This window comes from Arabidopsis thaliana, chromosome 3 (genome assembly GCF_000001735.4).
Source record: "Arabidopsis thaliana chromosome 3, partial sequence".
Lineage (NCBI taxonomy): Eukaryota > Viridiplantae > Streptophyta > Magnoliopsida > Brassicales > Brassicaceae > Arabidopsis > Arabidopsis thaliana.
Window position 1 is genome coordinate 5339384 of NC_003074.8, and position 11041 is coordinate 5350424.

General features: G+C 35.8%; 5 protein-coding genes across 8 annotated transcripts; 4 read left to right on the forward strand and 1 right to left on the reverse strand.

Moving 5' to 3' along the window:
• The first annotated feature begins 608 nt into the window (after positions 1 to 608).
• Positions 609 to 1956, forward strand: AT3G15770 (uncharacterized protein). 2 transcript variants are annotated; one of them, NM_112447.4, is made up of 5 exons: positions 609 to 864; positions 1100 to 1371; positions 1460 to 1550; positions 1629 to 1695; positions 1780 to 1956. In NM_112447.4, exons 1-5 carry the CDS (start codon positions 860 to 862, stop codon positions 1831 to 1833), a joined length of 489 nt encoding a protein of 162 aa, NP_188198.3. In that variant the 5' UTR covers positions 609 to 859; the 3' UTR covers positions 1834 to 1956. The 2 variants fall into 2 exon arrangements, with proteins under 2 accessions (NP_188198.3, NP_001030705.1); NM_001035628.1 differs by having other exon boundaries at positions 691 to 864; positions 1103 to 1371.
• Positions 1957 to 1972: 16 nt separating this feature from the next.
• AT3G15780 (uncharacterized protein) lies at positions 1973 to 3174 on the forward strand. The gene is made up of 2 exons (NM_112448.4): positions 1973 to 2261; positions 2826 to 3174. Exons 1-2 carry the CDS (start codon positions 2051 to 2053, stop codon positions 2966 to 2968), a joined length of 354 nt encoding a protein of 117 aa, NP_188199.1. The 5' UTR covers positions 1973 to 2050; the 3' UTR covers positions 2969 to 3174.
• Positions 3175 to 3328: 154 nt separating this feature from the next.
• Positions 3329 to 5332, forward strand: MBD11 (methyl-CPG-binding domain 11). 3 transcript variants are annotated; one of them, NM_001338188.1, is made up of 3 exons: positions 3329 to 3389; positions 3801 to 3888; positions 4302 to 5317. In NM_001338188.1, exons 2-3 carry the CDS (start codon positions 3826 to 3828, stop codon positions 5001 to 5003), a joined length of 765 nt encoding a protein of 254 aa, NP_001319562.1. In that variant the 5' UTR covers positions 3329 to 3389; positions 3801 to 3825; the 3' UTR covers positions 5004 to 5317. The 3 variants fall into 3 exon arrangements, with proteins under 3 accessions (NP_001319562.1, NP_188200.1, NP_001326173.1); NM_112449.6 differs by lacking the exon at positions 3329 to 3389 and adding an exon at positions 3414 to 3710 and having other exon boundaries at positions 4302 to 5332; NM_001338189.1 differs by lacking the exon at positions 3329 to 3389 and having other exon boundaries at positions 3604 to 3888; positions 4302 to 5320.
• Positions 5333 to 5605: 273 nt separating this feature from the next.
• Positions 5606 to 7764, forward strand: AT3G15800 (Glycosyl hydrolase superfamily protein). Its single transcript, NM_112450.2, has 3 exons — positions 5606 to 6180; positions 6605 to 6922; positions 7237 to 7764. The coding sequence occupies exons 1-3, from the start codon at positions 5668 to 5670 to the stop codon at positions 7603 to 7605; spliced, it is 1200 nt and encodes a 399-aa protein (NP_188201.1). The 5' UTR covers positions 5606 to 5667; the 3' UTR covers positions 7606 to 7764.
• A 614-nt stretch (positions 7765 to 8378) lies between these two features.
• On the reverse strand, positions 8379 to 9938 carry AT3G15810 (LURP-one-like protein (DUF567)). Its single transcript, NM_112451.4, has 2 exons — positions 9529 to 9938; positions 8379 to 9066 (listed from the first exon to the last, which is right to left on the reverse strand). The coding sequence occupies exons 1-2, from the start codon at positions 9793 to 9795 to the stop codon at positions 8671 to 8673; spliced, it is 663 nt and encodes a 220-aa protein (NP_566526.1). The 5' UTR covers positions 9796 to 9938; the 3' UTR covers positions 8379 to 8670.
• Between the last annotated feature and the right edge of the window lie 1103 nt (positions 9939 to 11041).

Genomic DNA, 11041 nt, shown 5'->3' on the forward strand with positions numbered 1-11041 from the left:
TGAACAGAACAAATAACAAACCAATGGTCCAAATTGCACGTAGTTAATTATTTCGATTCTTTGAATAAGTTATTTCTTGTCCTAACATTTCTTTAAAAGGGTTATAATTTGCTTATGGCTCACGTAATCATAAGTTTTTAATTATTACATATATGACCACCAAAAACACCACCTAACTTTTATCACCATACCGCTTTGAATTTTCAAACTTTATTGTGATTTTATTTACAAGAAACGAATTTAGAATTTTAGTGGATATGTTTGTTTCAATGCCAATGGATATCGCCATATTGGTATAAGATTCTCCATTACAAAAAAAAAAATACACTAGTATAATAGCATGTAACATTTATACAACATAACAAAGTAGAATCTACAAGATCAACATAATTTTTATCACCCTTGGGTTTAACCTCCGATTAGTTTTTTCTTTATAAGAAACAAATTAACCTATAAGAACGAATATACATTATTGTCTTCAATTATGGCAAAACGAGGAAGGATCTAAAAAACCGAACACAGTCGAAAGGAGCCAAAGCAGTCAAAAGTGGATAAGGTAAGTGTAGGGTCCAAAGCCTTATAACTCCACACGACCACTACACTCTCTACACATGGCTCGTCGTCGTTTTGGGGCTATACGTGGGGTCGGGCACTTCTTCTTTCAAGTTTCTTCGAAATGAAGTATCCGAAACTTCCAGATACACGCAAAACCCAGAAAAGAGAAAAAAGAAATCGTCTTTCCTTTTACTTCTCTTCTTCCGATTGGGTCTTTGATCATTTCCCCAATCGATTGATAAGTTTTGTTGGGTTGCTTTCGATTCTTCGTTTGATGATCTAAGAAAGTCTCTGTCTTTCCACGATGGGGTAAGTCAGTTAACTCGTTTTAAGGTTGTATAAGGTTTTTGATTCTGTGGCGAAAAATGTTATCTTTTTAATCTGGGCCATTGGAATTCGAAAGTTTTTAGCTTTGGGTATTCATAAAGATTTGAGCTTTGAAGGAATAAGCTTTTGGATATAAGGATGATGTTTTTGTTTGGATGATGATTTGGTTTAGCTATTACACAAAATGAATGATATGTTTAATGATTTTGTAACACAGCAGTAGTTGTTTGGCTTGTTTTGATAAGTCGAAAGCAAAAACAAGTGTAGATGTGCCTTTGAATGGCACAAAAGATGTGTTAGTAGAAGAAGATTGGAGTGAATTGAGGAAGCCTAGTGTAGTAGCTTCTGAAGATTTCTGGACTAATACCACTTTAGATATGGAAAGCAATGCTCACGGAAGTGTTTCTTCAATCAGTACAACCAATCTGACTATTGATTCTCAAGGATGTGGTTCCAGCTCTAATGAACCTGCTGAATTTGTTAACCATGGTGAGTCAGTGAGTGAGAAGAGTATGATTGGTGATTGGTCTTATTGAGCATTTGAAAAATAATTGGAGAATTTTTTGGGGTGTTACAGGTCTTGTGCTATGGAATCAAACTCGGCAGCAATGGGTGGGAGATAAAAGATCCGAGAGCCGTAAAAGCGTTGGTCGAGAACCGATTCTAAAGTGAGGATTATATAAGACCTAATGGTTCGAAGAGTCCAACTGTTGTGTGGAATATAAACAGTTTGATTGTTTTTGCAGTGAGAATGTGACTTATGAGAGTCTACTTGGGAGCAACAAGCGATTTCCGAGGCCTATACCTCTTGATGTAAGTTCAACTCCATGAACTGGAGGAAGTAACTATCCATTCTCATCCAAATTTTGTTTGTTATTGAAAGTTTTATCATTGCAGGAAATGGTGCAGTTTCTTGTTGAAGTTTGGGAAGAAGAAGGTCTATACGGCTAAAAGATTCTTTTTTACACATTTACAATTGTAAAGAGAGCTGAGAAAAATATATACACCCAACAAAAAATATTTGTTGATGGATCAAATTTTATAAAATTCTCTTGATTTGGAGTAATTTCCACAAAAATGTTTTTTTTTTAAATTGTCGTACACGTGTATGTCTGAATCAGAAACCCCTTAAATAAAAATGAGTTCTTAATTTTATCGTCGAGGAAAAATGGCGATGGCTTTGTCCAACCCGACCACAAGCACTAACCTCTACCACTACTCAATTCTCTCGCCGTTCTCACCGCCGTATCACCTTCACCGTCGAAACACCGTCCTACTAGCGAGTCCCCGCCGTTTACGCCGCCTCGCCGTCGCTGGTGGTCCTCCTTCTCCTCCAGGCCCTGATCCGCCTCCGCCTGAGGACACCACTCAGCTAGAAGGTTCGATTCTTCTTGCCCAGATTGATATTTTGGTCCTTTGAATCCTACTTTGTTTGGTTGGTCTTTGTTGTACTTGCTTTTCAGTTTTCACTTTAACTGTTGTGTTTTGGGTCGAAAGTTTCAATTTTTATCCGATAGTTTGATATAAGTATGGAGTCTTTTAGGTTAGTACTTGGTATTGAATCGTGCTGAGATTGTTATTGTATCATGAAACTTCCAAAACATGAGGATGATTTCATCCAATTAGTTGTTGTGTCCATGGAACCAAAGTTCAAATCTTGTGACATGATTTTGGCTTAGGCAATTAGGATTGTGGAATTTACTCCTTATGATTCAAAATGGCTACCATTTTATGTGGGGATTTTCTAAATTTTCTCTTAAGATGTAAAATTGTGCAGTAGTTGTATGTTCATTGGTTCTGCAATTAGTCCATATGTTATGTTGAATAGCTTGGGTGATGATTCCTTTATAACATAGAAGGATAGGCTGGAAATAGAAAAAACTGCACTCATGACTGATACTAAGTGAAATGAATACTCTTGTTTTCTTTTTCTCTTTGTAAAGGTCTTGTGGGAGCTGTGACAAGGGTTCAAGACCGCGTAAAGATTTTCCTCGCAGTGTTCTTTTGGATGTTTCTCTTCTTCTGGGTTACAGTCACAGATGGGACGGGTAAAGGCAAAGGCAAGAAGGGTTCACGTTTCAAGTAGTTTCCATATATGAAGAGGCTTTGGTGATTATCTACTACTCTATACTGTATATATATCAAGACTTCAAAGAGATCAAATTACCTGTATAAACTTCACCAAGTAAGCATCTTCCTTGTACATCACTTATTCAGATGATAATAGGAAACAATAAGATCGTGTTATCTTCTTGGTTAATGCTAGTGATATATAGTACTCAATTCCTGATTCTTTCCCAGTCTCCATCTGATCATGCTTAAAAAACGGCGTCGTTGAGCAATAGGACTCAAGACATGAATGGGCCTAATTTATGGGCTTTAAAGAGTTTAAACCACAGTAACGTTCTGTTTTACCGGACTCCAAAGCAATACTCCATTAGAGTTTTTTTCCCCCAAAATGGAGAAAAGTCGTTAACTATTTGGCACGTGTATTGCATGAGCACCAAGTAAGTCTAAATCTGCATTAAATGCGAACATCCGAGTCGACTTAACACCTTTTGATCAAGGCTTTAACGTGTCGTTGTTACCATAGAATATAGATGATAGAGCGCATTTTATATCACTGGATATAGACACGTGGTTAAACTTAATTGGGTTGTTAGTTAAGTTGTTGTGCTACCTCCAAGTGACTTTATCATATACTCTGTGTGTTTCTGGTAGTAAAAAAAGGTCTAAAACCATAGTGTTAAGCAAAAGAGAAAAAGAAGAGCAGAGCAAAATCCCTAAAATTTTAAACTCTGTTTTGCTTTCCGACAATCAAACCCTAGGTTGTCTGTTGCTTCATTCGTGTAAATTGTTAAATTTTTTGTTTTTGTTTTCTTGGCATTTTGTGGTTGATCTTTCTAATTTGTTTTCAGGGGTTGCTAAAGGGAAAGGAGAGAGATGGGTGGTGAAGAGGAAGTTGTTTCTGTTGAGCTACCAGCACCTTCTTCATGGAAGAAATTGGTTTGTTTTCTTTGTTTCATACAAAGACTTAGAATTTGTTGTATATGTGTAGTGCTGCAATTACCAAATCTTTTTCTTTGAAGACTCTGAATATGGTAGCTTTTGGTGGCGAAATGTTAGTATAAGTGTAAATAACTTTATGTTGATTAGGTGATTCAAAGGTTATAGACTTAGAAAAAGCCACATTTGATTGTGTTTGATCTACTATTTCTACTTCTTTGTTCTTGACTTAATGCCTCATTTTGACTATGTTTGATTTACTTCTTACTTTTCCCGATTCTTATGGATTTTAAGCCACTTGTAAACATTGTTTAAGCTACATTAAGGTCTTCTTTAGAATTTAATCTTTCAGCGTTTTGAACCTCAAATTTTCATATTTTCAGAGGTTTACATTAACTGACTTGTTTTTGCAGTTTTACCCCAACAAAGTGGGTTCAGTGAAGAAAACAGAGGTTGTGTTTGTGGCTCCAACGGGTGAGGAGATTAGTAACAGAAAGCAGCTGGAGCAGTATCTCAAATCGCACCCTGGAAACCCCGCGATCGCAGAGTTTGATTGGACGACTAGTGGGACACCTAGGAGATCTGCAAGAATCAGTGAGAAGACTAAGGCTACGCCGTCACCAGATAAAGAGCCACCCAAGAAGCGAGGTAGAACCAAATCTCCAGTGTCAAAGAAAGATGCAGAAGGTGAGAAATCAGAGGGAGGAGGAGAGGAAAACTCTCATGTGAAAGATACTGAAATGAATCCTCCAGAGGGAATCGCCGAGAATGAAAATGTGACCGATAAGAATGGCTCCGGTGAAACTGAGAGGGTGAATGATGCAAAAGAAAACATTGTTGCTGAGGAAACTCCAAATGCGGCTCCAGTTCAAGAAGAGGGTGAGTCGATGAAGGAGAAAGCTCTGGATTCTGTTGATGATAAGAGTAAGGAGACTGACAAAGAAAAAGATACTGGCTCAATCGAAAAGAACTCGGTAGATGTAGAGAAGAAGACCGTTGAAGCTAGTGATGAGAAGAAGAATTCTGAAGCTGAGACCAGAAACCATGAAGAAAATGGTCTGACCACAGAAGCTGAGGGGAAAGAGAAAACAGCAGAAGGAGAAGCTACCGGATAGCCCTGTTCTGCTCTGCTTCTGTTAGCTCATGAAACTGTAAGTCAGTTGTTTCTATCAATCTATTGAAGTATATGGTTTCCTTTTTGCTTCCTACTCGGAGCATTATCGCGGTGAAAGGTGTTGTTAGGCTGAGATATGTATTATGAGATATGTGCAAGTTCTGTTTGGTTGTAAGGTTATGTAGAGGATATATTATTGACTCTTCTCTAAAACCATTGCAATCACTAGGTTTGATGTTTTATCTTTCTGCTACAATCTTTAGTCATTTTCGTATGGATGGACAATCAAGTTATGAACAAGTCAGATTAAAGATCCACACATAGATTAATCTTCTAGATTTCTTTTTATCATTGGTTCAATCTTCATTTGAACGCCATAAAATGGGAAACCCAAATAAAAAAATGGAAGAAAGCAGAAGAAGACAAGAGGAAAAAGGTAAAAGTTTTGCTTTGAGAGTAAAGTAAGAATCTAATGCAAAGAAAGACTTACAATGTTAGTTTTCTTATTTCCTTGATTCCATCCTTTTGCATGGTCCCAGGGACGAGGGTTTAGAATCTTTCTATTAAGGAACAACTTCATAGTATAAACTCTTATTGTTCCCATTTTAGGATTAAAAAAAAAACTTGCTCTGTTTTCAAAAACATCATTCGAGACAGTATCTCAAATGGGTTATTGTGTTCCTCTTCGAAAGTCTCCAACTTCACATATGGTTTTCTCTTCTTTCTTCCTTTCGTTTCTCTTAGTCTTCTCTATACTCTCTTCACAAACGGCCGTAGCATTCATCGGAACATATGGTGTAAACTACGGTCGCATAGCGGATAATCTTCCGTCTCCTGACGCGGTAGCAACTCTCCTTAAATCAGCAAAGATTAGAAACACCCGTATCTACGATGCTGACCACTCTGTACTCACGGCGTTCCGCGGGACCGGGATTGAAATCATCGTTGGCTTAGGCAACGAGTTTCTCAAAGACATTAGTGTAGGAGAAGACCGAGCCATGAACTGGATTAAAGAAAACGTCGAGCCTTTCATACGAGGCGGTACTAAAATTAGCGGTATCGCGGTGGGTAACGAGATTTTAGGTGGCACCGATATCGGGCTTTGGGAAGCTCTCTTACCCGCAGCCAAGAACGTTTACTCCGCTCTTCGCCGTCTCGGTCTTCACAATGTCGTCGAGGTACATTACCTTAATCTTGCATACCAAACATGTCGCTAAAACCATGACATCTCGAATTTGCTTATTTTGTTTGGAAAAAGTTTTTTTAAAAGATTGCACGTTTAACCAACGTTAAATCTCATAAATACATTATTTTTTTCCGAGTAAAGTTGAGAATTTTCTTACAGACAAAATGATCAATCATTTTTTTGTAACCCAAAATGATTCAGTTTAAATATATAAATCTATTAACCTAGTAACAGAAGTTTGTATTAATGATATGACCATGTCGATCATAATCCAGCTAAGATACGTTAGTAGGCATGCATCAATTTGGATTTCTCTTTGAATTTTTTTCTTTTTAAATCATCTCTAATATTTTTAGGACATCAAACTTAGAACTTAAATGATGATTTAGCCTAAAACATTCAATATTTGTTTATAGGTGTCGAGTCCACATTCAGAGGCAGTGTTTGCGAACTCGTATCCACCGTCTTCGTGTACGTTCAGGGACGATGTGGCGCCGTTTATGAAGCCGTTGTTAGCGTTTTTTTGGCAAATTCAGTCGCCGTTCTACATTAACGCCTACCCTTTTCTTGCATATAAATCCGACCCGATTACAATTGACATCAATTACGCCCTTTTCGAGCACAACAAAGGCATCTTGGACCCTAAAACCAAGCTTCATTACGATAACATGTTCGACGCCATGGTCGATGCTTCTTATGCTGCTCTCGAAAAAGCTGGCTACACAAAAGTCCCGGTACGTCCGATCCTTATTACTATCAACCCTTTTTTTGTTTGGTTTCCATTAACATTTTCCCTTTGTTACAAGCTTTGCAAAGTACAAACGTAAATGTCAAACTAGACTAAAGACATTTTTTTGGGGTCAAAAACATGCATTATATGAGTTTCAACTGAATAATTTGACTCGTTATATGCATTTTTATTTTTCTATCAGTAACATGCATTTTTTATCTTTTGCTATCAGTACTACATGCACTAAGCTACATGTCTTGTCGTACGCGGATTTAAAAGCGTCATGCGAACCTGATTTAATCATTTAATTGTACCTAGGTGATTGTTTCGGAGACGGGATGGGCATCAAAAGGCGATGCAGACGAGCCTGGAGCGTCGGTAAAGAACGCGAGAACATATAATCGGAATCTTAGGAAGCGGCTGCAGAAGAGGAAAGGAACACCGTACAGACCAGACATGGTGGTGAGAGCTTACGTGTTTGCTCTTTTCAACGAGAACTCGAAACCAGGTCCCACTTCCGAGAGAAACTTTGGCCTTTTTAAACCCGATGGTACTATTGCCTACGATATTGGCTTAACCGGACTCAAGTCCTCTTCTGCCACACGGTATCGTTTTAAGTCGTCTCTTGTTTCCGCTTCTGCTTTCACGTGTCTTCTTCTTCTTTTTCACCGGTTGTTCCACTTGTGAGATTTGTGATTTTTTTAATTGGTCCTTTGATTATCAAGTTAACCCGTAATTCTTGATTTGCTTGTGATTAGTCACTTTTAACTTTAAAATGTTAATATACGAGCTCCTAATTACTTTGTGTAATGTCTTCTTGAAATGATATTGTTTAGTGAGGGTAAATGTTGGATTTTTCTACATTATTCTCTAAATATTTCATCCCAAGTCAAAAACAGTTAAAGAAAAAGTTTATTACATAAGCTGCATATGTGAGTTTTTGATGGGACTCAATCACATGAAAACATCACTAGCTACATAACTATTTAAATGTTGTGTACTCACATAAATTTTGATCAAGTATTTGTTCTAACTATAAAATTATTTTATTTGTTTTGTCCATTGTCTACTTGGTATATATAGCTATCAACCATGTATTTACGTGAGCATGAAAATTTTGATTACGTTAACGAATCAAATCTAGAGAGTGCATTAGTCAAGATATATCTTCTCTCTTTATTAGATGCCTATATAGTTTTCTTATAAATCTTATTCGACCACCTTCTATTTATGTATTAATATTCCTACGCACTCTCTGATCTTGTGTCAACTAACACTAATAAAATTATTCATGAGATTCAATTTCCACTTGGCAGTAAACATGTGTACGATACACGTTACATCTCTCCTATATATTAAAAAAGTTAGTACTTCGATAGAAACATTTTGCAACTAACACAATAAATAAAAATTTATCAATCGAACTTATAATTAATTAAATCTTTAACACATCTAATCTGGTCAACTGATAGATTTTGGATCGTCATAATTTTAAAAAATTTCTAACATGTATCGATAAATTTAGAACGCACAAATAATTTTGTAACATCAAACGTATAGTCAACGAATTTCCCGAGACAGACTATAGTCTATAAATATTATGTAACGTAGCAACTTAAATGACTTAACACAGAATGATACAAACAGATCTCCATAATCCCATATGGTCCAAATCCAAAGATTGAAAAACTAAAGATTAGATTCGATATGTTAACGTGAAGACCGCTGAGAGAGGTGAGAGAGAGACCGACACTAATCCTCTACAAAAGGGTGTACCTGTTCATCACCAATCTCAACTGGATCATCACCGTTGATCTGGTCAAGCACAACGACCAAACCCATCGCGAAAGCGCCATCAAAACCCGGTTTAATCTCTAGAGTGAACACATCTCGACCAAGCATCACGTTCGTTGACGCGTCTACTTTGCGTTTGATCTCAGCCACAGTACATTTCTTCGTGTCGTATATGAGACAGCTTCGTTGCGAGAAGTCTCCATCGATAATGTACTCTTCTCCTGTTCCGTCGTAAACTTCTACTTCCATCGTACACCGTCCGATTATCGACGATCTACGGACGCTGAATATCGGTTTCTGACCTTCCGATCTCTCGCCGAGAAAACCTTCCCATCTTTGGTGTAGAGTTGGTCTCTGTTCATCAGAAAAATAAACAACGAGTTGACTCAGTATCATCTTTAGAACTACTATATAACAAATAAAGGACACTATAAATTGTGTTAGCAACTGAGTCGATGACTCGGAATTAGGCTTATACAAAAAGTTGATTAAAATTTTCAGCTCAAAACAATTTCTTCAGATCTCGTTTCTAACAATGATTTTTATCGATTCTAGCCAAGTCATTATTTGTTTACCAATACAAAAAACTTATCAAGATTTTCTTGACAAAAAAAAGAGGTTAGCAAAAGATTCTTGAATTCTGATGGATGCTCACCAATGAAATTCATTTTTTAAACCAAACCCATCTAATCAAATTCAGCACAAGAAGTTGAGCATCAAAATTTATTATAATCACCTAGCTAGTCACCCTCACGACTAGACTCTTACTCATCCCAACATAATTTTAAGAAGAAAAAAAGGATGAATTAAGTTTACCTTTCGTTTAACGGTAAGGAGACACTTCCCGGTCGCGTCCATGAGGACAATCTCATCGTTATCTCTTGTGTCAGGTCCATAAGAATCAACCCTGAAGATGATATCACCACGGCAGTCATAGGCGGCGAAGCCATCGCCGGTGTAGAAGAGAGAAGTCTTGCAGACGGTGAGTGGTTTGTCTTCTTGGTAAAGATAAGCTTTGTCGACCACAATTCTTTCTCCCATCTTTTTCCCTTCTTTTGGAATGGTCTCTTCAACTAATTCCATTTTTATTTTTATTTTCTTGTGTATGTGTGTTTTGTGTGTGGAAGTTAGATTTTGTGGTTTGATTAACGAATGATTTTTAATCTATGATATGGACACTCTTCTCTTCCTTCCTTTGTCTCTCTATTTATATGTGGTTGATATATACGTACACACGCTTGACGCGTATGTAATGAATTAATATCTTTAAGTCTGCTTCAAAAAAGTCGTAACATATATTATTGTTATTTCCTATTGGCTAATAATACCAAAGTCACATGCATAAATAATTAAATAACATGCTATAACTTAAAAATGTTAGTTTAATCTGTTTTATTAGGCTTTATTCTAAACTATTTTTAGACTGTTTACACGCCGCTTTTATATCCAAGTTGCAAAAGAAGAAACAGGTAGGAAGATTGTTTGAAGTTTTTATGGTATTTTAACATTTTAGGTGGTATTATTAGTTTGGGATTTAAATAAAGTTTTAATGACTTAAAATATTATTGAGAATATATTGTTATTTAATCAAATTTTTTAAAAAGTTTGGTATTATTAATTTAAATTTTTTATAAATTTAGAATTATTGAATTCATACTTTTATAAAGTCATTCAAAGTTTTGTGTTATTCAACTAAAACAAAAAAATCTTTGAATATTTATGAATTAAATTTTTGTGTTATTGGTTTATAACTTTCTACACGTTTTTTACAAAATAAAATTATAAAAGTCTCATTAAAATAGAGAGATTGTTTGAGAAATTTTACAAAATTGCTAAAAACTAATTAATAAAATTATAGAAAACACTTTAGTTATAATTTAGAATCTTTTATTTTTTTACCACCTATAATTTTATCAAAATCTTCAAATTTATTGATAAATTAGAAACCAATATATATCACTTCTTTAATGTATTTTTATGTCGACAAATGTTTTATGTTTTATTTATCCACACGGCCACTTTATACTTATTGTAAATTTATAACTTTGTAAAAGATGTCTAACTACTACCCTATACGTGATTACGTGTTACAAGTTTTTTTTTTTTTTTTTAAATTATAATAATAAGTATGAAGAAAAGAGGAAATAGGAAATTTTGTACGTCGATTTTTTTTTTTGTAAAAGTTGAGTAAAAGTGAACTAAACATCAACGATGTCCCAAATCATAGCCTTGACTAGTAGACAAACACGTCTAATTGGGTGACGATTAGACAGACCAGTCCAATTATGTGAAAACTAACAAAATCACTACCTCTTGATTTACATTTACA